Consider the following 27623-nt stretch of genomic DNA (forward strand, 5'->3'; position numbering starts at 1 on the left):
CAGAGAACACACAGTTATGTTATACGTTTTATAGACATGTGGACCATCTCAAAGGGGGCGAGAGAGACGACGAGGAAGAGAACGCGGTGCCTCGTAACGTACAATTATGTCATCATGGAAAAATAATTCCATTCGAGCATGCATGTGAATGGCTCAAAACATACCTTTGCTTGGAATATGTGGTATTTAGATTACATAGTTTGCTGATATGTTTAGTATATCGTACAAAAATAATGGTGTTAACTGAACGACACATCTGCAACTCAGACTCGTAACCCCCCCCCCCCCCCCCCCCGTGTCTTGTTGCTACTAACCACTCAGAAAAGTGCTGCTTACAAAAACATTTGAAACCCTTTACTCAGATATCGATTTGTCACCATGTTGAACAATTTTACCTAATAAATATCACTAAGCAACTTAATTAGTTTTGATTGAAGATACAACAGCTTCCTTGTACTTCGATGTGCAGGAATTTACATGGCTTTCACAAATAGTCTTGCTCATGTAATAATGTACTTCATTGGCTCAGTGACTTTCAGTTCATTGTTTGGTACCTCATCTGACATACAATTGTTACCTTCTTGCAGAGACTCGTACAGGAAATGACCATGGAGGAACATGAAGATATCCAAGTCCAGCTGATAGACTGACACCAAGAAATACTTTTTGACACATCAGCACCACCATGATTTCCTGTACCTGGATCCCACATCAGCACCACCATGATTTCCTGTACCTGGATCCCAGACTGCAGCACCTTGGTGGACTTGTAGCAAATAAGTGACACTTTCACAGATCCTTGAGGACAATACAAAGGTTTTTTACCTGGCATATAATTAGTCCATGTCTGACACTTGTTGTTGTAGTTTGTATAACTTGTATATTGTTGTTGTGTGTTAATTTGTACATTTTGAATAACTAAAAAAATACTATTTCCTTTGGCGTCAACATGCAGTGTTCATTCGACACCTAACCTAACACTATTTTACATGACCAGAAATGTAAAACATCAAAAGTCTGGAGAATTATTATAAATGCTTGCAATGACAAGGAATTCTTCATTGGCCAATGAATGTAAGGTACAGTACATGAAAATGAATGAATAAAATAAAGTAAAATAAAAGTCTACATGAAATGAACATAGTAACTAAAAAAAAAAAAAAATACTGTTAGAATATAATGAGCTACATGAATTGCAGTTGTTCCAGAATTTTACCAATACGCTGTGCATTTCAAAATATGGAAAATAGACATACAGGTTTGGGCCAAAAGTAGTGTTACAGAGCAGGTATGTGTTGTACACAGCTAAAATATCTGATTAACTCAATACCATGATGGTTTTTTTTGTGTGTGTGTGTGTGTGTGTGTGCTGACATTGCCCCCCATTAACATTGCAACATTCCTCAAACTCTCCCGAACACAGTATGATCTGTAACACTACTTTTCGCCTACTCTATGATGTTATTGGGGCAAAATTAAGGAAGGCTTGTCCATTGATTGTGTGAACAGACTGCAGTAAAAATGAAGTCACTTCAATGTTTGCTGGTTTTATTAAGTTTGACATGCTCCTTGACTGCACAAGTACATGTTATGGAGTGAGGGCATGTTCCCACCAACGATGATATCATATTCTTCAAAGGCTTGCTGAGGAAAGTGAGGGAGGAGTCACTCCATGGCTTCAGACACCTGGTCAGCAGGTCCTGTGTAAAACAAGTGGTGCTTGTACATGTGACCATTCCGTATTGCTTCACACAAAAAGTTCATGTAGTGTGCAATGCCGTCCATATGTAAATGACATACCAAGACGTCGGCTGACTTCAGTTTGTTGCAGCTCAGATATGGTAGGTGGAGATACTGGTGGTACAACACCGAAGCCTTCTGGGGTCCTCCATTCAAGTGTCCTCATTCGGGGCATTCCAATATGGCTGCTGACTCTCCCCTTGATATTTTTTTTTCTTGCAGGTCGGTGATGTATTTAAACGGTGCATGAATGCTTGTATACATCAGAATATGGTTCTGGAACCCCTCAAGTTTGGCTGTTGATCTAGTGTGACACAAACAAAAACACAATTATAAAATAAAATAGAATAATTGATGATACTACTATATGTCACCAACTTTCCAACAAAGCCCCCAAAATAGAGGTAAGATCTTTAGTTTTTGGGCCCAAAACATTGTATTAGCTAGATAAAAGTAACTTGACTGCATACTGCATAGAATATGCAAAGGCTGCTTGCTTGTCGAATTTCCGTGGAAAACGTGGCAGCCTGTAAATTCTTGTGCACCCAATTACACAATGGACCAGTACACACTTGAGTGAGAGAGTTCAGACTCTAGCAGTGCTTACGGTACAGCCAGCATTTAAGTCCAGAAAGTTATTCCCTGCCGAAAATTAATTTCGAGAACCCTATTTTCACCAACCACAACGAAAATAATTTTCAACTCCTCCACTAATACAGTATGCTTTAGATTCTCTATTGAAGTTATGGGCAAATATACCACCGAAATCACAGTTACATTACATTACACAATAACTTGCGCATTTACTCTAAATATAACGTGCCAGCGGGAATCTTTTTTTTTTTTCAAAGCAAGTAGCTACATAACGAAATCGTTCGAGTGGTGCGGAGTTGCTAATCAACAGATACAGTGATCGTAAAACAAAGGTACGAACATCGTATTAATTAGTACGGAGTATACTTTTTCTCTCGCTCTCAAAACGTAAACACAAATGTACTCTTACTTACCGGTCAAGTAGAAAGCAGTCGAAGGCACCGGCACGTCCCAAACCTAGTCTGTTCCTCATTTCTCTCCATCTGGCAAATGCGGCTACAATATAAACTCTTGTTTTGTCGCGCTGAAATAAAATAAATTCCCAAAGTAAGTGTGATGCTTGATAATGCTCTCTTCGGGGACCGGAAACTCTTCTTCTTCGTGGACATGCGGTCGCCATACAAACCGGAAGTGCGTTCCAAAAACGCGTTAAGAAATGGAGCGCTGAAATTTGTCTTTGACGGCACCCGTAGCAGAAAGATGGCGGCGAAACATGGCAGACACTAGCAGGCGAGGCGCGGACATGTAAGATAATTTGCGATTTCTAGACTAACCGTTATATTTTAAAAAAGTACGTTTATGCGATACAACATATCTTTTTACATACTACTAACACAAACAATTGTTTTTTTTTCCCGAATGATTTATTATTTCACCACTAGATGCCACTGTATAATACTGAGTGTACCTTTAAAGCTCCTGCTTATTAAGAACAAATGAGAAATCCATTGCCAATAGTTTTACAGCTTTTAACCTATTTTTGAAGACAGGCGCACGGTGACGCATTCCGTCAGGCCGAAGAGGTTTTCTATTACAAGCCTGACAATTTGGTGACAGAAAGTAGACAAGACTTTAGACCAGGTGAAGCTAGGTCTAAGTTGTGGCGCAGGTGCTGTACCGCAATTTTGGTGGATTTGATCAGGCATGGGCAGACAGATTCTGAGCTCCGCCGATATGTGTGTGGATGCCATCGTATTTCATTCATAAATATGACTGAATCTTTGTAGACATCAATTCATTAAATGCAGGTGGGGCGGGTTGTCACACACAGATGCAATCGGGGTGGAAAGTTGTCTCTAACTGCACACTTTGCAGCGGCCAATTCACATCATCATCCTCAAGTAGGCCGAGAGATCTTCTTGCAGTTCCTTATAAACATTTGCATGTGCTGATTTCCTGCATAGACTCTCATGAGTCTCTCATGAGTTTTTGCCATGTGATGTGGACTGTGCCCCTCTCCTGTGCTGAATTTATAGGGGATGAGGTGAGCTGGGAATCAACTGCCCAGTCCCACAACGGCGCAAACACAGATTTCTCACTGTGCACGTACATGGGAATGTCCCCGATAAAAAGAAAACTCCACCAATACGCGGGGTTAGACTGCACATTGTGTTAGACTTGTGCTGGACATGAAACTAGTGCCCATCATGTTAACAGACACTGCTGGCTACTAAACACACGCACACATGCACACAAACACAGATGAACGATATACCCTTAAAACTGTACTTATTCTTAAAAACTCAGTGGAAAATTACCACAAGGCCGTGTTTTATGGAAACTGTATTAAAAATAGTCTCATAAGTTCTCATTAAAAAAAAAAAAAAGGAAAAAAAGTTCTCTTTTTCATTACTGTTGTGTTTCCCAGCCTGAGAAACACAACAAAAACAGAAGAAAATCCAACATGTGAACTTGTTTATTTAGTCTGCTGTCAGACAGAAGAGAAACTCCAAATATTTGAGGGGGGAAAAAAGCGTTTTGATTCCAGCACATTGAGAAGACAAACAAGAAGCCACTTTTTTTTTTTTTTTTTTTTTGCAGTGGAACAAGAGGCAGGTCTTGTAATGTTGTGTTGGTTTTGCAGATAAGTGATCTGCGTCTTGCTGCCAAACCTAAACAAATTCCATTTCAGACGACTCACCTTTCGTGGCTCGTCTTTATCTCCTCATCTATCTCGACTGCAAGACTTTGACGTTTGGTGAAAGGCTGCTTAAGATTGATGCAATTGGAATTCACTCAGGCTCTCCTTTGACATAAATCAAATTGTATGGTGCAATGCATGAAAAAGTTGTGTCCAGATATCTTGGAACATTTCATGCCTGGCTAATGGAGGCCGTGCAGTAACTTATCATAAGTGAGTTGTTTCAGATAAGTAGACACATTGAAAGGTAGACTAACAAAATTAAATCATATGAAGCCTGGGTATATAGGAGACACAATTGCAATGTGTTATGTTATTATAAACAAGTGTAGACAGTCCACCAACATGCATTGCAGAGTCTGTTTTTCTTTAAGCATCAAGGAACATTCCACATGTTAAGAAATCATTCACTGTGTTTATATTTGTCTGAGGTTGTTTGGGAAAATGCGATTTGACACGGCCTGAGTAAAATATCTGAAAGGACAAAATTAGCAATACAGCAATTGATTGTTTTGAAAAGAGCACTGGCCTAACTTAAAATGGTAAATCCAAATGCTGCATTTATTTTTTTCCCCAATAAATTAAATAGTGCAAGAGACACAGAAGGACTTAGTTTAGTTGGGTCTTTAAAATTAGTATCATCTTTAACTCATTCAATCCCAAAAACGTGTCATGTTTTTTAATTCTTTGTCCCTCCCTCCCAAAACGTGTTTACATTTTTGTTTGTTTGTTTGTTTTATGCAAGAGCACATTGAAAGCTTTGATGCAGCTTCTGACACGAAGAGGTTGCTTAAAGCAATGCTAGTTATTGGGTAAAAAAAAAATTTGCCAACAGGTGACAGCAGAGTATAAGAGATCAGCCAGGGCCATGTTGCAACAAGCTCTTTTTTTCTCAATGTTTTTACCAGGAATGTGAATATTGATTAAACTTATCTTTATTCTAATGGTAATTGCTGCAAAACGGAAACAGATACAAATGTGATTTTAAAAAAAAATAAATACTTTTTTGCTGATGAAAGAAGAGACGCTAATCTTTGTTTTGGTAGGTTCCATGTTTTATATTATTTATATATGTTTTAATATTCTGTGGGCTTTGCAAAATCAGTCAAAATCCAGTAAAACAGCTGGGATCAAAGGAGGCTGCTTCAGTAAAAATAGTTGGGAGTGAATGAGTTAAATTACTTTTTAAATTGATCTACAAATGTACAACATTGACTGGTTCATAATTATATTGACAACCTATTTAGTATTACAAAATAGTTCTATTATATATGCACCTTGCATCTTGCATTGTATACATTTTTGGAATACTTCCTATTCCTAATATAATAGCGCTGCACCTTTATTTACTGTGGTGAGTACAATGTACCTATTATGAATAAGGTGTTTATGAGAAGGGCAATTGTTACCCCATAGGTAAATTAAAGTATAGATTGACAAATGTCATTTCAACTCTGCAGGCAGTATGTTGACACATGTGGTACGGTATCACATAATTACATCCAGATATTTTCCCCTCAGGTGAAAAAGGGTGGCATCTGTTCGAAGTGAGGTGTTAATTTAGTGTGGATGATTCATTCGGTGATTAATTGGGGTGGGGGTCGCTGTTTTAGGAAATGCAGTATGGCAAAAGTGACTCCAAATCAGTAGGGGCCAGCATTTTTGCAAGGTTCGGGTGTCCATTGCAAGTAAAGGTAACAGGAAAACCCTACTTGTTGTGTGGCATTCGTTGACTAAATTAATGTTACACACAAAACACAATAAAAAACAAACAAACACATTTTTAATAAAAAAAAAAAAAAGATCTTGCCATGCCCGTTTTCCTTTATTTTGTTCAGATTGTATTGTGTATTGCTCTTAAAAAAACTAAGATACAATAATGCAAATCAAGCGCGCTTTTCCACAATGCTATGAATAAATTATTCTAAGAAATGAGATTTATTTTCCCCATGAATTTCAGCATGTTTACAACTAATTGGCTCAGTCAAAGTATTATACAGACTATACACATTAGAAGTGCAAGGTCTATATTTTTTGTTGTTTACTGTGTTTTGGAAAATAATTCCTCAAATATAAAACCACACAGCTTTCACAGATGCGTCAAGCTCCATTTTACATTTAATTTCGACTGTTTCACTTTCTTTGCAAACCCAAAGTAATTTGTCCTTCTCGTTGCAGGTTTCTGACAACCAGAGAGTGGATCCATTGGGCTCATGGATGGACTTTGTCAAACGACCGGTTGGAAACTTCCCAACGAAATGTCGCAAACGGAAAAGACCTCTGGTAAGAAGATGGCAGATATTGTCAATAACAAAACAAAAACATCATTCCTATCAAGTTCTGTTTGCTAATATCTCCTCTTATCATATGGTGGGAAGTGAAAGACGAATTTATCAATCAATCTATAACATACCACACCATACCACTTTTTTGGCATTCTTTTATTGGTAACAAGGGAAGTGGTAGGCTACCCAAAAGGCTCGACATCGGGTAATGAGTCGATTTCTGTCCATAACAGTAACTTCCAGAATGTGAAGAAGACAAATAGGCTACCAGAGGTTGTCTTTTTCTTGTAATAAAGTGGTACATGTCAGGCGAAAGATGTCCTCCATTGTTACCGTATGACCTTTCTCTTGTTCTTATCACTATCCCGCCTGCACACATGAGACACATGCGCATTTGCTTTTTCAAAATGTGACTTTGATGACCTGGTTGGTTGCTTAAAACATTAACGTTTAGTCTCTGTCATTCCCTAGCCAGGTCCACCTGGTCCACCAGGTCCTCCGGGCCCACAAGGACCACCTGGCTCACCTGGAGCTGAGGTGACCCAGGAAGTTCTTCTCCAAGAGTTCAAAGAGATGATAAAAGGTAGTCCAGCCAATAGGACACATAACCTGCATTGTTACGTTCGCATTAACTGGGCCTTTGCGGTGATGAAGTTGTGTTTCTACCAGAGGCTACAGAGAGACGTGCCGCGGCTGTGGATCGTCAAGCCACTTCCAGCCAGCTTCCCGTAGCTCTCCTCACGCTGCAGGAGGGCATGACCTCCTACCGGCGGATAGACGAGGCTTTCCATTGCAAACTGAAGGGACCCGTGGTGGTTGACAAGAAGACTTTGGTGGAGCTCCAGAATTTCCAAACGGTACGTTCACGAGACTCAATGCATGAGACTCAAGACTTTTCCTGTGAAAACGTGGACATAATCTGATGATTTGTCCTCATCCTTCTTAAAGAGGTTACAAACTGTTCTCCTGACCCATTTGCTTCTCAGCGGTAAGCCAGCAGTGGGGATAAATTTGTGTTTGGTAGTCATTGTTTAGTTTGTGTGAGGCATCATCCCCTCAGTGGTAACTGGCACTGGTAAAGCCTGCAGTTCCACCCAAAGACCAACCAGTCAAAAATATCAGCTCAATTCCACACATCACTCTCTGGACGGCTCACAAAAGGCACTCTGTCTGCGACTTGGAATACAGTTTGGAGAGGACAGAAATAGACACTGTAAGAAACAGCTTGCTGTAGTGGAAGAAGCCTGTTGACGAGGCTCTAGCATAGCAGATCCTTTATAGACGAAGGGAGACAGGCCGTGGAGTTGTGACATGCTCGGATAATTGAAAAACACAAAGTCCCACAATGAAACCTTTGAGTCTGTTTGAATCAAATACGAGTTTGTTTTCCTCTGCTTTGTTAGTGATCGACCTACAGGTCGCTTGCTCAAGAATGGTACAGTTGCCTCCTGCGAGTGTGTCTTTATTCTGACACATTATTTTTCCTCATCAAACCACTGCTTATTTCTAAAATGTAATCTCTGACATTATTATGTTTTCAGCCACCAGCCAAGGGAGCTTTCTTGAGAGGGTCAGGCATGGATCAGTCTACTGGCAGATTCACCGCCCCTATCACAGGGATCTACCAGTTCTCTGCCAATGTCCACATTGGTAAATCAAAATGCACAACCCACTTCAGATGTTGTTCATATCCTGTATACACATCAAAAATATAAACGCAACACCACCAATAAAACAAAACTGCACCTTTCAGTGGCCTTTACTGTGCGCAACCTCAGGCACACCTGTGCACTGATCATGGTGTCTAATCAGCATCTTGATATGGCACACCTGTGAGGTGGGGTGGATTATGTCGGCAAAGGCGAAGTGCTCACGATCACAGATTTAGGCTGGTTCATGAACAATATTTAAGAGAAATAGTGATATTGTGTATGTGGTAAAAGTTTTATCTCTTAGAGTTCATCTCATAAAAAATGTGATAAAAACAAAAGTGGTGCATTTATATTTTTGATTAGTGTAGTTCGCGGCCACCAATGCTGCTTCATAATTTCAATATTCCACCTCATTGCAAAATGCATGTGTTGTAGGAATTGCTGATTTGTTAAGGTTAATGACAATATGTCCTGCTACAAATGAGAACTTTTTTTTTAAGTGTTTGCCAGGGGTTGTAATTGAATTGAATTTAGGCACTCAGGTTAATGCAATTAATTGTTATATGACAAGATGCCAAAAACTGAAAAAGTCAAGTTAATTGATAATAATAATGTAGTAACAACATAACCATTGAACATTAAAATTATATATTTCTCGCTAGAGTCCTCCCATCTATGTGCAATTGACGGTTAAACCATCGCAGTAAACATGTGTTTAACGAGCGAAAGCTAAAAAAATATCTATTTGTCTGGGTTCTGGTCAGCATCATCTCTTGAAATTAACATGAATCACTGCTGTGCTTTCATTGCAACTTGCATTATTTCAAGTACAACCCCTAGCAAAAAGTATGGAATCACCAGTCTTGGACGACACTCAGACGTTTTATTCTGTAGATCAAACTCAGATAGAGTTGTATTTTCTTTGTCTGTTTTTCATCATTCCATATTTTTTTCCCTCTGAATATTTATATGTATTTATTTATATTTATTTCCCTGCACTTGCTCTATAAAAGTAACATTTACTGACCAGCACAATGTTTTTTCTTCATTTCTTTTAGTGTTTCTGAAAGCCAAGATATTGCACTTTGGAATGACCTTATGACTGTTTCATGTTTTTTTATCTGAGTTTGATCTACAGAATAAACCGTCTGAGTGAGTGCTCGTCCAAGACTGGTGATTCCATACATTTTGCTAGGGGTTTTATATGTAGGTTTCCTTGGCGGCCCACATATAAATGCATATAGACCGCTAAGGGTCATCTGAAGTCACCAATGCAATGCCAATTATGTTATTTTGCGTGTTTCAAGCCACCATAGAATGCAAATGATTTTAAATGTGGACTTTTTTTTTTTTTTCCAGATCACAGTGAAGTTAAGAGAAGCAAGACCCAGCTAAAGGCCAGAGACAATATCCGTGTATTAATCTGCATTGAGTCACTTTGCCACAGATACACGTAAGTATTACACGTTATGGCTATCTAAGGCCAAACACAATCCGATCCAGGATTTTGGTCAATTTCATTGGCCCTGTTTTTGTGCTCAGCGCTAGCCTAGTCCAGTCTAACTGTACGCATGGGTGAAGGTTTCTTTCTTTTGCTAGACCAGCACAGATAGATGAGGGCATTTGCAACATTTTGCGCCATTGTGTGAGGGAACACAGCCCACTCCCGTCCAATTGAAGCAGCTCCCCTTATCAATCCATTTAAATTTGGTGCAAAAAGAGATGATTTTCCAGAGATCATTTAATTAATATTCTTCTGTCATATAGTTTTCTCTTATATGACAAAAACTGTTGTTATTGTTGTTTTAAATTGCAAACTCCCCCATTTATTCACTGATAATACTGGGACATAAAAACAATAAAACACGCCTAATGGATGCCACACACATCTTTATAACTATGTTAAACTGTGCAATGTCTTATAATTTAACCCCTTTGGATCCATAGATGATGCAGTGGACATGACATATTTGCATGTCTAAACCAATAAAACGCATAATTTGGATGATGTCAACCCTTCTGGTTCATGATTGGATCCAAGCTAACCGATCACAATCACAAGTTGATTTGCATGATGTTGATGTAAAAATGTTGCATATAAGCTAAGTGTACAACATGTTATAGCCATATTATCCTACAAATAAATAAATACGCATTCCCTTGCATTCTACCAACACTTCACATTTGAAACATGTGGCTGCCATGCATCACCTCAATGTTTTAGATGGTTTAGAAGCCAATAAATCTGACTGCCATTGCAGTTTAACATGCTTGACATTCTCCATGTGCCCATAAGTTTACTTTGTAACAGTGTCATTTTACAGCTTGCAAGTGTCACACTGTTTCAATTTGGATGAAACCAGTTTGGTATTTCCTGTGTAAAAGCACATGGAGCGTCTTTAAATTCTTGGTGCTAACTTGACAGTACAGTGACACTGGGAAGTGCTCGGATGTCTGGGATGTCCCTCCCTTATATGATGGTGAACACGGCAGGTATACAGGTAGAAAAGGAAATTAGTTGGGAATTCACAATTTTGCTGAACATCAAATATACAATAAATTCCCACCAGGAATTATTTGTTACAAATTTAATCGCTGGTTAATCTGGTTGTTATTACTTTAGCTAATGCTAAATGCTGTCTTGCTTGATTGTTCAACAAATGTAAATAATCCAATGCACTCACCATTATCCAACCTTTTTTGCTCGGTTCCGGCAGCTAATGGAAGGATGCTGGCTATGTCGTTTACCTTGCACTGGTATTGTAACATTGAAGTTGTGCTGCCAGAAAGGCTCAGCTTGCATTGGGTCTGACTGGAGACCACAGCATTTGGCTAGTAGGACTACATTTCCAATGATTCTTATACACAGAAATAGGATATAGTTCTAGTTTCGATATGGCAAAAACAAACTGGTGATTTAACAGTTGCATTCCATTTTGGGTTTGTTCATCAAATGAATTGCTGTGACAACTGTTATTGATATGCACATGGCCCAAATAATTGGCATGCTGACTGGACTTTAAAAAAAAAAGAAAGAAAGAAAAATGCATAAAAGTGGGACAAAACAAATGGGCCTGGCAAAATCCACCAGGACTCGAGACATAATGCTGCATTCGAGGAAAGTGAGAAGTCGGACTTTTCCGACTTCAAACCAGGAAATGCGTATGGGAACGCCTCCTTGAACTCGGAAATCCCACTTGTGAAGTCAGGGAAGAAAAAGAACTCAGACTTCACGGACTGACGTCAATGTGACGTTACGCTACAATGGCGCCCTCTATGGAAACACATCATGAATGGTGTAACACAATTTAATCAAGTATAAAACTAGATAGCTTTCTTCATTCATAAATATTCTACCTAACTTCACATAACACAACTTAAAATTATTAACTGTATGGAATGCTTATGAAATAAGAAAAATACACAAATTAAGCAAAATTGTGAAAAGGTGAGTTTGGTGGAATTCAAAATGTGTTTTGAGGACAAAAACAAAACAAACAAAAAAAAAAAACTATCACTACCCGCCATTTTGGTTTTTACTTTCGCCTCAAACGCTTTCAGGTCAGAACAGGGAAAAGGGAAAAGAACCTAAATGCAGGAAAAAAGTGAGGCAGGTAGGCTTGCAGGAGTTTTGAAACAAAAAGGGATTTTATTTCTCAAGGAACAAACCAAGAGGTAAACAAGGGACGTGGAAAAACTACTCAGTTAACAAAAGACCAAAAATCAGATACTAAGTAACAAACAAAACTCACTACATGAACCAGGGCAAGGACAGGATAAATGACAGACTCAGTAACTCAAACGAATGATCCAAGAGGGCAGGGAAGGAGGGAACTACTGTTTACACGGAAGCAAAGCCGTTCCTCAAACAAATCTTGTACAGACAGAACCGTCTCAAGACATGCGAGTGTCCAAAAGAAGACGCCTAGGATGTTTAACGGCTGTAATATATATGCCAAGTCTGGAGTGGCGCTGTAGCGCTGCCACAGGGAGTTAACGGAAAGCATAGAAGAAGAATCAGCGAAGAAGACAAACCACTGATCTGAATAGCCGGTTGGTTCTATTTCGTCCCTCTAGACCGTCAGGTGGCGGTGCTGTAACCAGCACGGAATTCTCCTACACGACAGCGGATTCGAGCAAGAGTAAAAGGACGCGCTTGTCCCTAGTTCCGGTTGACGTAATCCACATACATAAAAAAGGATTGTGACCGGAAGTCATTCTCTTGAACCCTTCTCGCGCGGTTCACTACACTCGCATCTGTCGCTGGTAGCCTGTGATCTTGTTGATCGGGGCTGCAGGTGTGTTCCTCGCCCCCCTTGGCTGTGACGGTTTAGTGCATTTTCTGCTTTTTGAGATGTATGGATAGACTGGAGCTCTCCTGCCATCATTACAGTTTCGACACTTTCGACACCTCTTTGCTGCGTATAGCTTCAAGATGATTTATGATTTAAGTCAACAACTTTAACGAAGGTTGTTTTGACTGGCTTTGTATACGACTTGCTGGTGTTGATATTATTGATCATATCCTCTGCTAGCTTGATTTGTCCTCGGCTAGAGTGTGTTGTTTTCACAACTTACACAACTGTTACCGGGGAGCGGCAGTTGCTTTTGATGCTCTTGTTCTGTTTGTGACACCAACTGCATGTTTATGATGGCACATACGACCACGTACGTGACTCTTTGATCACTGTGTGGTCGATCCCTCCTCCTCACAAAGCCTGCCGCCATCACTGCTCTGAGCCTCGGCACATGTGACCCTCTCATTGCGGTGTGGTTGCTCCCTCCTCCTCACGAAGTCTGCCACCGTCGCTGCGCGGAGCTTCGTAACGAGGCGGCTCTCGCCTATCCCAGACGAAGATAGCGCAGCATTGATTGGGGTTGCTATGGAGGACTCCGCTTGCTGTAAGCAGTGGACAAGCCATCCTGTCTGAAGAAGGTCGCACTGACTGCTGCCTCAACTGTTGCGCAGTAGCGGACGCGGCGGCAACGACCCGTCCTCTCGTAGCCACGACGTTGACTGTTGTGGCGTCTCAGCAGATCACAGTGGCCGACCAGGGGCGGTCATCGTCGGTGGTGGTAATGCCGCGCCCCTCCCGCCCTTGCGTGGTCCGGGCAAAATGCAGGTCTATCTCTCCTGCTCATGCACATAGGAGTAAGAAAAGCCGGACTGATTCGCAATTGACCTTACAAGTAAGACGTTTGGAAGCGACTGTGAGAAATATGCAAGCTCAGTTGAGTGGTCAAACTCCTTCCACTTTGCAGGCCCCTGCGGGGATGATGATTGCCGCAGATGTGGCCGTGCCGGACGTAACCCCCCAATTGTCCTCCCCTGCTGACGACGTCGCCAATGATGCCATCTCCATTGCGGCTTCTGGAGCCTGTTTCCAGGATTCGGAGGATGGGGGTGATGAGGCACCCTCGGGAGGCGATTCTGTGTCCTCTGCCCCGACTCGGCAGATTTCAACTGGAGAGGAATCGGTGCGGAAGGTTATGTTCAGTGCCTTCCGACGGCTAAAGTTGGACGCGTCAGTATTTTCTCAGCCTTCTGCCAAGTGTGGCCTCACTCCGATGGACTACACATCACAATCCTTTTGGATCCCTGAATGTCGTCGTTTTGTGACAGACCTTCAAACCTGCTGGCTCAACCCGAGGGTTTTTCCTCGTCTTCCGGCTGATGGACGTGCCCTGGCAAGAATGCGTTTTCTTAATCCTATTGGATTGGAACGTATGCCTAATGTGGAGTATTCCATAGCTGTGCTAGTTGTCTCCGCTGACAAAGCCCTGAGACAGGATGCCAGATGCCCTGACCATCAGTGGCGCTTGACAGATGAACTGATAACTAAGTCATATAACACAGCAGCGGTTGTAGCACGCCTGGCTAACGCCCAGGCTCATCTCCTGCTTGCTCTCTCTGCTGCGTTGGCAGACGGCGAAGTGGAGGAGGGTTCATCGTTTTGTAACATGGCTTTGAGGGATTTGTCCCTCCTTGCTCGAGAGCAGGGCCGTTGTATGTCTTTGCTCATCCAAGCACGCCGACAGGTCTGGTTGGCTCAGTCTCCCTTGCGTGAGCCCTCACGGAAGGAACTGCATCGCCTCCCGGTGGTTCCGGGCCAACTTTTCAGCTCGGCTGCGACAGAAGCACTTAAACGTACAGTAAGTGCCAATGACACGAAGCAGAAGTTTGCTATGTAGCCGAGAGGCCGCCATATTACTCCTCCGAAGAAACGTTTCTCGGCATACGATCCTATACGTTTACAGTATCGAAATTAGAGAAGATCTGAGATAGTACTTAATAGAAACAACAGGGTCTAGCAACTGAATGATAAAAGAAAAGGGGGTCTTCAAAGTAGTTTAAACAGTAGTCTGGGAGGAGTAAGATGGATGCCCTGTCGCTTCACGGGCGTTTATGGGACATCGGCTATCCAGTAATATATACAGATCAGTGAGATGAACACAACACAGTAGAAGTGACAATGCCGGGTGATTCAAGCACAACATCACGAAAAACATTTAGCTGTAAAAACATAAACAAGCCAAGAAGGTTGCGCAAAACGATGATATGGCTATCCGTCTTTCCACTCTGGAGTCCGGTTTCAAAAGTGCTTAGTTTTAAGCTCCGAAACCGACCTGGACATGACACAAGGGGCAGAGGGTGCTGATTGGAAGACACAAGGGGACCGGGATGATGAGCACAATGACAAGAAGGCGACATGACAACTAGGACCAAACCAAACCAAAGATCATGACAAAACACAAAACAACATAACTAACCGGACCCAAACCATAAAAATAAACTTCCGACCGTCCTCGAATGCAGCATAAGGCCCAAACGGCGACTATCCCGGGTAATTGAATACTGGCCCGATAAAATAGGGACGTCTGGTCACCCGAAACAAAAACCTTTGCAGATGCAGTTAAACTCTTTTCCTTGTGGCCACTAGTTTGTTTCAAAATAGCAAGTTTTAGTGTGGAAACCCAAGTATTTGTCCTCTCAATTAGAGGAGCGTCTCAACCAAAAATGGTATCACTCTTTTCTGATGCAAAACGATAGTTGTTGCAATAGAGGCAGGCCCTCTGCATGCCGATGGCAGTCCTTTGGGTAGAATCATCCATCCATCCATTTTCTTGACCGCTTATTCTTCACTAGGGTCGCGGGGGGTGCTGGAGCCTATCTCAGCTGGCTTTGGGGAGTAGGTGGAGGACACCCTGGACTGGGTGCCAGCCAATCGCAGCTTGGCTTATTTTTTTTAATATTCCATTCAGTTGTAACTTTTTGAACGGCAAAAAAAAAAAAAAAAAAGGAATAACAATTATCAGCTACAATATTAAAATATTTTGGTTTTGTGGAGTAATCAATGAATATAGGTTGATTTTCAAATTTGAATTTTCTGTTTCCATTAGGTTTTACATGACTCAACTTCAGTGGAATTGGGCTTGATATAAAGAGTGTTTAGCTTTATTTCCCAGCCATCACCCCAGACACTCTTGCACACATCATTCCTCGACCACCAACATCAAAATACAGAGAATGTGCAGTGAGCTTTTTTTGCGATAGCAGTTCATGTTAAGACAAACTTGTTTTGCTATTTAAATGTTGTATTTTCCACTTAACATAATCCAGTGCATCCCACTGAGCAGGTTGAGCAGGTGTTGCTGACTTGCTAATACAGGAATGTGTTCACTCTATACAACTTTATACAAACCTACGTTAAATGAGTAAAAAAATAAATAAATAAACAAATAAATAAACTAACTAACTAACTAAATAAATAATTTTAAAAACTCTAAAATACCCATGCCAAACTTTACAAGGAAAGTTTACAATGTCTATGGAACTATACAGGAGTTATCACGATTTTTTTGTCTTGCAGCTCTTTGGAGATGATTGTTGGCTTGGAAAGTAACAGTCGGATCTTCACTGTGAGTGTTCAGGGACTCCTGGAGCTCCAGGTGAGTAACTTGTGCTCTCTTTTTAGTAGACTTCTACTTCATTTGGTGGTTTCTCTTGGTCAAGGATGAGCACAGGAAGGATGGGGATTTATTAACTACATTGTTTGACTATGGGGGGGAAAAAAGGACGTGAAATATTATTGTTAATGGGATATCTTGTAAACTCCTGTTTTGGCTGCCAGGGTTGCATTAAACAGACAAATGTAGCTCGTGGATGTAGTTCACTGTGTGGGTTTTTAACATCTGACCTATTTTTCAAATGTAAGAGACCCCTTTGATAAGTGGTCTCCTACCACTGGTCCATGCAAAAACAAGAAGAAGATCGCAAGTACAGTATGTTGTGTGAGCGTGACTGTCCATCAGCACCATCCTCTGGGCCATGTTAGCGCTCGCTGACAATAACAGTTTTTCAGGTGTGCTGTCCCCAGTTTTATACACAATGTTACACAGGAGGGGAACCCAAAATGGCTTAAATCAAGAATCAAACATGTTTTTTTCTTTTTTTTGTGGCTTTTCATTTTTTTCTCCCAGATGTTCCATGGTAAAAATCATCAGAGCTACTGAACCTACAAAACCTTTGATTTACCTGGCGGCCTTTTACACCTGTTGCCAACAGCATGCGCACACATGTGGCCGTTTGCTGATTTTGATTATAATGGAGGGAAAATACTAAAATTTATACCCCATTTTTACTTTACACAACAAACTGGTAGAAACTGAATCAATTGTACCTTTGCTGTTTGCTGCAGCATTTTTTTGTTTTGCTTTTAATTAACAATCAAGTACCCACATTCAGCATAATTCTTAATGATCATTTAACTCATTCACTCGCAGCCATTTTCACTGAAGCAATCCCCTTCTCTCCCGTCTGTTTTACTCGATTTTGACTGACTACCAGGAATAGTATGTATCGATATGTTTCCCATTTTGCAACAATTAGCATTTGAATATAGCTAATTTTCATCATTATTCACAAATCTGTTTCAAACAGTGGGGGAAATCAGCTTGCTTCCAAGCTTGCCCTGGTTGATTTCTTATATATGCTGCCACCTGCTGGTCGTTTTTGTAATAACTACCATTGCTTCATGCATTCGCTTTAGTTCAGAGGCTGCATCAAAGCCTGTATGCTATAACATACAAAAACATAAAAATGTCTCAACATGGTGGAAGCCCATCTGCGCCCTGAAATGGTGTACATGCAAAATGAACATTATGCAAAAGTGTGTTATAATAAGTTGAAATGTGTTTAAAGAATGTGGGAGGGGCAAGTAAAAAAAATAAAAATCCATATACATGTTTTTCACTTAAAGTGAGTGGGTCTGTCAGGTTTACCTGTGTGACATTTATTAAACACAACAAAAAGGAGAGACGACACTCAGTTCAAAGCTCATGAGGAGAGGGGAGAGGAAATGACTGATACAATTCACTACCACACCCCTAGTTACATCGGTGTTCCAACCCCAATAATGCAAATGTAAAAGGTAGTTGGAACACTGTACTTGTTTGTCTATGTGTGTGTGCATGTGAGTGGAAGATTGCTTGAGTACATGTGTGGTCAAGTTTGCAATCATTTCGTAACAGAAAACAGGCGACCTCAGCAGACTGGCTCTAACCGTTCTGCTGCGTTAGATGTTCTGGTGCTTGTCTTGAGTCATCTTCTGTTAGCTTATGCTATGTGAATGTGAGTGTGGAGCAGAGCAAAGCATTCTTCATTGCAAGCAGAAGCAATTCTTCATTGCAGAAAATGTATGATAACTTATATTTCCAATTATTCCTACAATGTGGGACACAATAAATGTGAGTTGACTGTATGGACTGATGCATTTCACAATTTTCTGTCCTCTTACAGGCGGGTCAGTACACCTCCATCTTTGTGGACAATGCCGCCGGGGCCTCCGTTACGATACAGAACGGCTCGGACTTCATGGGCATCCTCCTCGGCGTGTAGCGTCACAGAGCGGCGGTCCGGTGTCGTTTTCCTTTGATGAACCGCTCCCGAGCGCCACCGCAAGACAGCACGCCGACGTTCCAAGCAAGTCCGAGCTGACTTTTGACTTGATGCCGTTTGCTAAGGTGTAGGTTGAAGGGGGCGGAGCTTAAGTGAGTGTTTTCTATTCCACTGCCCCCTTTCTTGGATAAACTTGTGCTGCTTCACCAGTAAAATGATCTGAACATGCAACATGTTATTGTCATGCTTGTAAGTCTTTTTACTCCCCATGGAACAAATCTGTGTATATATGATTCATACTGTGTCATCCGACAATTTATTTCCATATTTTATTGATATTAATTGTGAATGATGATGACATGCTGACAAACACAGCACAGTACTGTGTTTGAAGGATGTGCTCGTCATAGTGTTGTATGTTCCAGTAATGTTTATTTGATTATTGATTTGCGTCATCATATGCTGTATATCAACGACTGTCTGATTATATTCCTGCTATATATTTGTAATTTATCATAACGGCGTAAAATTGTTTAGGATTGTACTTTGTAATATTTATGTTTGAGAAAATGTATCAACCTTGTGCTATTTGACTGTTTGATTCCTACTGCAATAAAATTGGAACTTTTACTCGATTGTAGGCTACGTGACCACTATTGTTTCAATTGGCTTAAATGACCTAATCACTACACATAGAAGTGAAAATAATAACGAGGATGGATTTGTGTTAGCACACTTCATGACAGTTATGACTTGGCAAAATTGTCTGTACACATTTAAACAAATACAAAATACAAAGTTTCCTCACTTTTAAGTTCCATGAGCCCCCGCGATATTACATGTTCATGAAGCAGTGGATTAGATTAAGGGTTTTTATGAGTCAGTTTGCGCAACAAAGATTTACCGCGCCAAAAGGATAAGAGCACACTAGGATTTTTCTTTTGCTACAATGCGAAATCTGGTGGAGATAAGCCATTTTCAAGTAAAATTAACTTAGTTATTAAGCAGACGTTTCATCATGCTCGTGTGCTGCGGTGGAGAGCACTGTCCGCTCATATTAATTTCTGAACGCAGCCTATAATCTTCAACTTGTGCTTCAACTGCTTACTTTTCTTGTATTGGAGGTTTGGAGGTTTCCCTCTTCCAACACAAGCCGATTCCAGTCAACAGGATCGTTATTAGGCTTATGCAGAGCTTGCTGATGAGCTGATCATATATCAGCTGTGTTGGAGAAGGGAAACATCCGAAACCTGCAGCACTGCAGCCCTCGAGGACTGAGTTTGCCCACCCCTGATTTAGTTTGTCATGATCTGTGTTTTGTTCTGTTTTCCTTGTGTGTCTTCCTAGTCTCATCAAGCATTGCCATGTCCACCTGTGTTTACCTGCTCTTCCTCATGTGTCAACCAATCAGCACCCTCTGCCACTTGTTTCTTGCCCAGCTGTGTCTTATTGTGTCAATTAGTGTGGGTGTATTTAGTCTCTTGTCTCCCCTCTGTCTGTTGATTCATTGTCGTTATCCTCCTGTCATGCTGCCGGTTTTGTTCCATGTCTTGTCTCGCTTCACCCTTTTGGACTGGTTTTTGTTTCTTAGTTTGTAGCTCTTTTTTTGCCTCCTCGTTTTACTTTATTAAACATTTTTTGGACCTCATTCTCTGCCTCCTCGCCCTGCTTTTCTGCATTTGGGTCCACTACCACACCTCAAACCTGACAGTGTGAAGCACCATGCAGCTATCTCTGCTTCAAAGACAACCACTAACTCATTTTGAGTTTGCCAAACAAAACAGTCATGTTTTGAAAATGTAACATAAAACTGTGAGGGTAACATTCTGGGGAGACACATTAAAGAAAGCACACACTGGCGACTGCCATGTCCCCATGAGGCATCTTCTGTGAACACAAGGTCGCACGCATTATGATGTCACAAATGTGCGACACTACCTTAAGAGAGGGGAGGGGTTGAGGAGTTGGGCACAACTTGAACCACAAACACAACAGATGGACCAATGCAACAAGTCTATCAGCCAATTTCTTTATCTGGTTTATCTGTATAATGTCAAGTTGGTCGATATTATTGTGCATCGATATTATTGTGCATCCCTACTTCTCTTGATGGTATCTATTACAGAGGACACCACTATATGAGGTAGTAAGGTGTCTTTGTTAAGGCAGAGATGTTTTATTTAGCTCTTATATTGCATTTCATTACATTGTTCAAGTGTTCTTCATGTTGAGGGAAAGTTTGATTTTAACCATTTGCACGTGTCGTCACTTCCGCCGTGGGAACGCCCCGTCCTGAAGTATGGACGGCAAAAGAACTACTTGCCCGGATTGTACTGAATCATGTACCGCATGAAGTCCTTTGTCTAGTCGACTCAATTATAAAATGGTCCTATCTTGCTGTGCGGAGGGTGGTACAAACAGACAAGGGAGTAAACCAAATGTTGCTTTTTACCGAATACCTACTAATGAAGACAAAACACGTGGATGGATAGCGGCAATCATCAGAAAGGACTGAGCCCACAAACTATTCACAGATTTACAGCGAGCTTTTTTTACGAGGTTAGTAGGCTGGATCAATTTTCATACACTTTACTCGTAAATGTACACTAACTACATACACTCTAACAAAGATTGTAACAGGGGTGTCGAATTACGTGTTTCAAATCACATAACGATCGGTAATGTGAGCGTGGCTTCATTCACATTACGTTAATGTGAAGTTGTGAACGTGGCTGAGCCACGTAGTTAGCGTCCACTCCAACTGCACACACACAACTTAAGTGTACCTTCTTCAAAACTATTAAGTGCATCTGACTGAAAATGCTTGATGCATACCTGACATAACCAGTGTTTCAATATAGGACAGAATGTGTAAAAATAACATTAAAAAAAAAAAAAGAGTCAGTTAGCATGATAAACAAGTTTTACCTTTGCCATTACGAGGTAGATTGTCCCCCGGGTGTGAGCGTAACAACATCGTGATACAGGTCGTGCACCGTGAATTCCGGAAAAGTCGGCGATTTGATTAGTTCCGTGAAAACAGCAGGGGACAGTAGGTCGGGTCTGTTTTCAAACCAGCCATCTCCAGTTTCTATAAATATAGCACTTTATGAGGACCTACTAAATGTTCCACTTCTGTCGACAGGTGAACGTCAGTTGATCTAGCAAATTCCATGGCTTGATGGGCAATAATAACCTTTAATTTGTAAAATAAAAGTCTCTACCTAAATCACTCCGCGGCCTGTCCACTTCCATTCAAACGTCATTTCCTTCCGCCGTCCATGGTGGGGCAGTCTCGTGATCACGTGACGTCGGTGCAAATGGTCAATAGGCTATTGGTAGCATCAAGCCGGGGCGCTTCAGTCAAAATTTAATCACTAATCCACTGCTACTCCTTATCTTGTTTTGCCCCATTTCATTACAATGACACCCAAGTGAGTTTTATTAATGAGTATTTTATCCCCTTTAAAAAAAAAAAGATTTGTCGCCTTCCTGGCATTATGCCATCAAGATGCAGTAAAAAGTGCATGTTCACAATCCGCCAAGAGCACACATTTTGGACCTGAGTGCCAACCACAGGAACGTCATGCCAGCTCAGGCGAGACCTACTTCGCATGTTTTTACTCCTCTTCAGTTTCATGTCGTTTCAAAGTGCACTAAAAATAAAGAGGAGGGTGGAGACTGTCCGTCAACATGTCCAACTGACAGACAAGCCCCCGCTCAGACGCCAGGGAATAATACACGCACACACACACACCACCTTGTGAGTTTTAATTGTCTCGATGCAGTTTTTTTTTTTTTTTCAAAATTGTGTTTAATGACAGCTATGTGTGCATGCCATAACGCATTTGACTGCCCCGCAGTGGAACACAGAGCCTGCCAAAAAAAAAAAAAAAAAAAACGCTTGCGAAAGCGCTCTGACAGGAATTTCCCATCGCGCCATTATCAGCATCAGACAGGCTGAGTGATGGCAATTACATGTGTCCAAATGCTGAGACACTCTTGCTTGTGCTTCCCTCCAGAGTCGAGTCAAGTCTCTCTGCATGAATGGGCCCCATTGTCAATCTGTGAGGTGTGTTTGTGAATGCGTGTGTGTTTGTGTGTGGACACACGCAGTCTTAACGAAGTTTTGATTAGAACATTCCTCCACCTCGACGACCTGCCGGCTGACGGCGTCGAGCGCATGTCTCACACCTCGGGAAGAATCCACGCCAGAACTAAGTCGGGATTGTCATGGAGACAGCACGTAGCGCAATTGTTTATCACAGAAAAATATCCCTCATTTTCAACTAATTTGGATGACATCAATAGTAATCTTTAACTGTTCAGGGATTTTCTCCCCATGTAACCGACAGGATTAGATTGCTTAAGTTAGTCAAATCAATCAAAAGGTCAAATCAGTATTTTCACCTCCATATCCCACTGCAAACATTTGCGAGGATAACGGATGTTGATTTTTAATGTGGGTTTGTTCAAATTCGCAAAGACGTTAATCAGTCGTCTCCGACAGTTTTTCTTGTAATTGCTGCAAGAATTTTTTTTTTTAAGCTGTTAGGGAATGTCTGGTGAACATTTGGCGACCTTGAACGAACCCTGTTGTACAGAGCAGAGAGGACGACAACGACGTCATTCATTCATAAAGTGCAAATTATTGGTGCGACCGTTTTTTAAAAATATATTTTCAGAGGTTGGTGTGGGCGTACAGTATGCATCTGGCACGTAAAAATGATCGTGAAATGCCTCTCCGCCATTGCCGATCAGCCCGGGTTACGTTCTGTGTCCTAAACCAATATAGAAATCTCTCTCTCTCTCTCTCTCTCTCTCTCTCTTTCATGTTGTGCCGCAAATGGCACGCACTGCTGTCATGATCCCGGGATCGAGGTTGCGGCAGGTTAATACATGCTTTCCATAAACGTTATTTGCGTCACGCAAACTCAATGTGGCAATTTGCGCTGGAGTTAGTGAATTAGACACAGTATATCAATGAGTCTCATTTGCATTGGGGTGGGCATATTTTGCGTCAAATGTATGCAAATTACCTAATTTACATATGCGCAAATAACACCGGCGCACCGTGGCGCAACTGGTTGGCAGAGCACTTAGTGACGGATTTCCCCATCTGCGCGTGTTTAGTGGATTTGGCGCTCCCGGATTGCTCCATTTTCAACGGTTAGCGCCGTGTAAAGGCGACGCAAACCTTTAGTGAATATACCCCTGAGCGTGCAAATATCCATCCATGTTGCTTTGGTTTATTATTCAGCGTTTCAGATTACTCCAAACACAAACCACTAACACACAGTTTGGATGAGAGACCATAGTAGGAGCCCAAAAGTGAAGAGGATGAGAGATTCTGGGAGCGGGCCAGCCACTGGGGCCGGACTCTGCGTATCCTGTCTTCCTTCTGGGTTTGTCAGCACTTCCAAACATGGCGACCTGCAGAGAGGATCAGACACTCAGACTGCGCGCAAAGGATGCCAGGCTCCTGTATATTATGTCTTTAGCGTGCCTTGGATTTTTTCGCCGCTGCTGTTGGTTACTCCAAACACAACCTTGGCGGTCCAAGTCCTGCTGATACAGACCTGGGACTAAACAAAGTGGTTGCTATGATACCGTTTTCTTCCTCCAGGTTGAGGAGATGGAGAAAAAAAAAAGAAGAGAGCAACAAGACTCACTCAGTGAAACCTCGGAAGTCTAACATGAGCCTTTCAAATAAACATCCCCGTTACAGACTTCATGACGACCCATGAGATTAACTTAGCTTCATCATTGTGTCGCTGTTTTAGTCGTCAGCTTCATTCGCACCTCCTAGACAAATACACAACCAGATACATGAGTTAGACACACACATGCACTTTCAGTGGGTGTGGTGAAAAGACACACTATCCTTCACAACGCTGTAATTACACACTCTCTGACGGGGATCTGTCACTGGTATTGATTGTTTGTCCCGATGGTTGCATTCAGGAGCCCGCGGGGGGCCCGGACTGGAGCCACTGGTCAGATTGGTATCGTGTTAATGGCTCCGCAGGCTCCAAGACACATAACAGCAAAATCATAAGAGGCCCTGGAATGTGGAGCTCCCTTAAATTATTGTCATCATTAAACACAATTGCACACTCAGAACCATTTATTTTTATCAGCTGTCTTACTTTTCCCATGGAAACAAGAACATCTAAAATCTAGGAATTATGATTCCCTTCAAAAAGTACATGTGCAGCGTATCATAGCAATGGCGGACTCATGACCAGCAGACTGTTACATCACCTTTTCTTTTAACAAGATTCAGTAAATGTTGGGAACTGAGGACACTAATTGCTGAAACTTTGCAGGTGGAATTCTTTCCCATTCTTGCTTGATGTACAGCTTCAGCAGTTCAACAGTCTCCGTTGTCGTGCTTCATAATGCACCTTACATTTTCAACGGGAGACAGGTCTGGACTGCAGGCAGACCAATCTAGTACCTGCACTCTTTTACTACAAAGCCACACAGTTGTAACATGTGCAGAATGTGGTTTGCCACTGCCTTGTTTAAAAAAAAGAAAAAAAAAGAAAAAAAAAAAGGGCATCCATAAAAAAGACGTTGATTGGACGGCAGCATATGTTTCTCCAAAACCTGTACGTACCCTTCAGCATTAATTGCGCCTTCACAGATGTGTAAGTTGCCCATGATGCCATTTTTATTTTTTTTTTTACTTTGCGTCGATAACAGTCCGTGGTTCTTTTTCTCTTTGGCCTGGAGGACACGACATCCATAATTTCCAAAAACAATTTGAAATGTGGACTCGTCAGACCACATCTCACTTTTCCACTTTGCATCAGTCCATCTTAGATGAGCTTGGGCCCAGAGAAGCCAGCTGGGTGTTGTTGATAAATGGCTTTTGCATTGCCTAGTAGCATTTTAAGTTGCACTTAGGGATGTAGTGCTGGCCTGTATTTGCTGTCATTGTTTTTCTGAAGTTTTCCTGAGCCCATACGGCGATATCCTTTACACCAGGGGTGTCAAACATAAGGCCCGCGGGCCGCATCAGGCCCGCAAAGGGGTTTAATCCGGCCCGCAAGATGATTTTGTAAAGTTAAAATTTGGAAGTCCTGGATGTCATTATTTTACACACAATTTAAAGTTATGGTTTGTTTATTATTATTATTATTATTATTATTATTATTATTATTATTATTATTATTTTATTTTTTTAATCATAGACCGACAAACGTGTTAAATACGACACAAATTCAATTACTGGTAACACAAATCGATATAACAAGGATTAGTGTCCTTATAACGTCATTAACTGCGCCAGGCAATGCATTCTGGGAACAACATGTATGTAAAACAGGTCAATTTAACACATCCAGAACTCAGTGTTGCCGCTTTACATTTGCATTTGTATTATTTCTTGGAAAAATATGATAACAGTCGAGATCCGTAATTTTGGGCTGGCACACAAATAGGGAAATCTGCGTATAATTGACGGCAATCGTTTTTAAGTTATATACCGTTATTTTTACCGATGCGGCCCACTTGGTAATATATTTTCCTCCACGCGGCCCCTGAGCTAACGTGAGTTTGACAGCCCTGCTTTACACATTGATGTCGGTTTTTCATGCAGTGCTGCCTGAACAATGTTGGTTTTTGGCCTTGCCGCTTACATGCAATGATTTCTCAAATTGGTCGATAATTGCCTGAACCTTTTGATATTATGGACCATAGATGATTTAATCCCTAAATTCCTTGCAATAATATTTTGAGGAACATTGTCCATTCACATGTTGAGATACAGCTGGCATTTAACATGAAGGCAATCTGAATATACATTTACATGTGAAAGAAACATGGATGCTACTTAAAGCTTATTTGATGGGGGCTCGCACCAGAAATGAGACAATCAACAAAACTATACAAATGCAAACAAACATACAAAACAAAGAACATCCTAACACTACACAAACGACAAACAAAAAATGTTTTCTCACTCACTTGTTTACAAATAGGTCGCCCTATCGTTGCTTATGAATGACTGAGCAATTCATGACAGTTCCTTGTATCCCCATCATGGTACCCACCTGTTCCCAATTAGCCTGTTCACCTGTTCAGCAGTGTTGGATGAGAATTCCGAAATTTTCCGAGTCGTTCTTGCTACCTGCCACTTTTTTTGGAATGTTTTGGAGCCATAAAATTGTAAGATAATTATTATTTGCTAGTTTATCAGTTTGAACATTAAATATCTTGTCTTTGTAGTGTATTTAACGTAAATATAGGCAATGAATTCAATGTAGGTTGACATGATTTGCAAATCATGGTATTCTCTTTTTATTTATGTTCAATATGACATCCCAACTTCATTGGAATTCAGTTTGTATGTGCGTGTGTAAATGGGTAAACTTTTTGTGCATTGTAGGTTGTCACGTTATGAAGTTCAGTCAAGTTGACGTGCATTCGTTTACAAAATATGACCAAAAAAACAAATGCTCAATGCCCCAAGAATTCTGTTGATATTCAATATTATATAAACACAGTATTATATTAAAGGTTCTCAGGAGTTTTTGTGCATCAGAAAAAAAAAGGGGAGAAAAAAAAAGATGTCTGACATCAAGTGTGTGACAGGTCAGCCATGTTCATGATAACTTAAATTGCACTATTAACACTAATAAGGGCAACTATCCCCAATTATCTTTTCTCCAGGTGATCACCGAGGATAGGAGAGGGGGTGGAAGCACACCGGTGAATTGACCTGGGACTCCTGGGAATAAACACACACGCACACACATTTTGGTGTGTTGAAAACGTGGGCGCAACTTATTTATGAAGACACATTACGAAGTACTGTCCTGGAATTACATGGCATTACGCTACTGTGTTTTTGCAGGACTTTGTGGATTATTTTTGGCAATTGCTGCCTGTTGGTCAGGGAAATCTTTCAAAAGAATAACTGCACCATTGGTGTGTAGTCATAATATATTGATATTTGCAGATTGGCTGTTATCAACAAGTGCTGATTCATAGATTGTCAGAGAGGAACATTTGTATGTACACATTGCGTTTTTTGGTGGCATTTTTGTGGACGCACAAAGTAAAAAATGGACATTTGTGCCATTGTGGCACTGAGCATTGATTCCCGGCCAGTTGAAGTCCCTATAAATTCAGTGCAAGAGAAGGGCGCAGAATCTCAATCCCAACTGAGCATTTTTGTTTGTGAGGGCGGAATGTTTGATTGCACTGGATCTTATTAGACTGTGTGCAGGAAGAGACTTCCAAATCGCAAATAAAAAAAATCCATTCTCAATTTCAAAAGTCAGTCTTCATCCGCTTCCTCTGAT

The 27623-nt window shown here is 41.1% G+C and overlaps 1 protein-coding gene and 1 long non-coding RNA gene across 6 annotated transcripts in view; one reads left to right on the forward strand and one right to left on the reverse strand.

The window, feature by feature from the left end:
* The window catches only part of c1qtnf12 (C1q and TNF related 12), a 31107-nt gene extending 12163 nt beyond the window's left edge, over positions 1–18944 (forward strand). For 3 of the 5 annotated variants that reach the window (XM_077514072.1, XM_077514071.1, XM_077514073.1), the window contains 7 exons: positions 6653–6757; positions 7231–7342; positions 7429–7616; positions 8301–8409; positions 9771–9864; positions 16283–16361; positions 18211–18944. In XM_077514072.1, coding sequence (XP_077370198.1) covers positions 6653–6757; positions 7231–7342; positions 7429–7616; positions 8301–8409; positions 9771–9864; positions 16283–16361; positions 18211–18309 — 786 coding nt within the window. In that variant the 3' untranslated portion in view covers positions 18310–18944. Of the gene's footprint in view, positions 1–6652; positions 6758–7230; positions 7343–7428; positions 7617–8300; positions 8410–9770; positions 9865–12333; positions 14565–16282; positions 16362–18210 lie in introns of those variants that run through there. The other 2 variants (XM_077514070.1, XM_077514069.1) reach the window with 2 other exon arrangements.
* On the reverse strand, positions 300–3245 carry LOC144014322 (uncharacterized). The gene is made up of 3 exons (XR_013282446.1): positions 2748–3245; positions 1801–2044; positions 300–1700 (listed from the first exon to the last, which is right to left on the reverse strand). It is a non-coding gene; the product is annotated as an uncharacterized LOC144014322 (long non-coding RNA).
* Positions 18945–27623: the final 8679 nt, after the last annotated feature.

This window comes from Festucalex cinctus, chromosome 2, assembly GCF_051991245.1.
Source record: "Festucalex cinctus isolate MCC-2025b chromosome 2, RoL_Fcin_1.0, whole genome shotgun sequence".
NCBI lineage: Eukaryota > Metazoa > Chordata > Actinopteri > Syngnathiformes > Syngnathidae > Festucalex > Festucalex cinctus.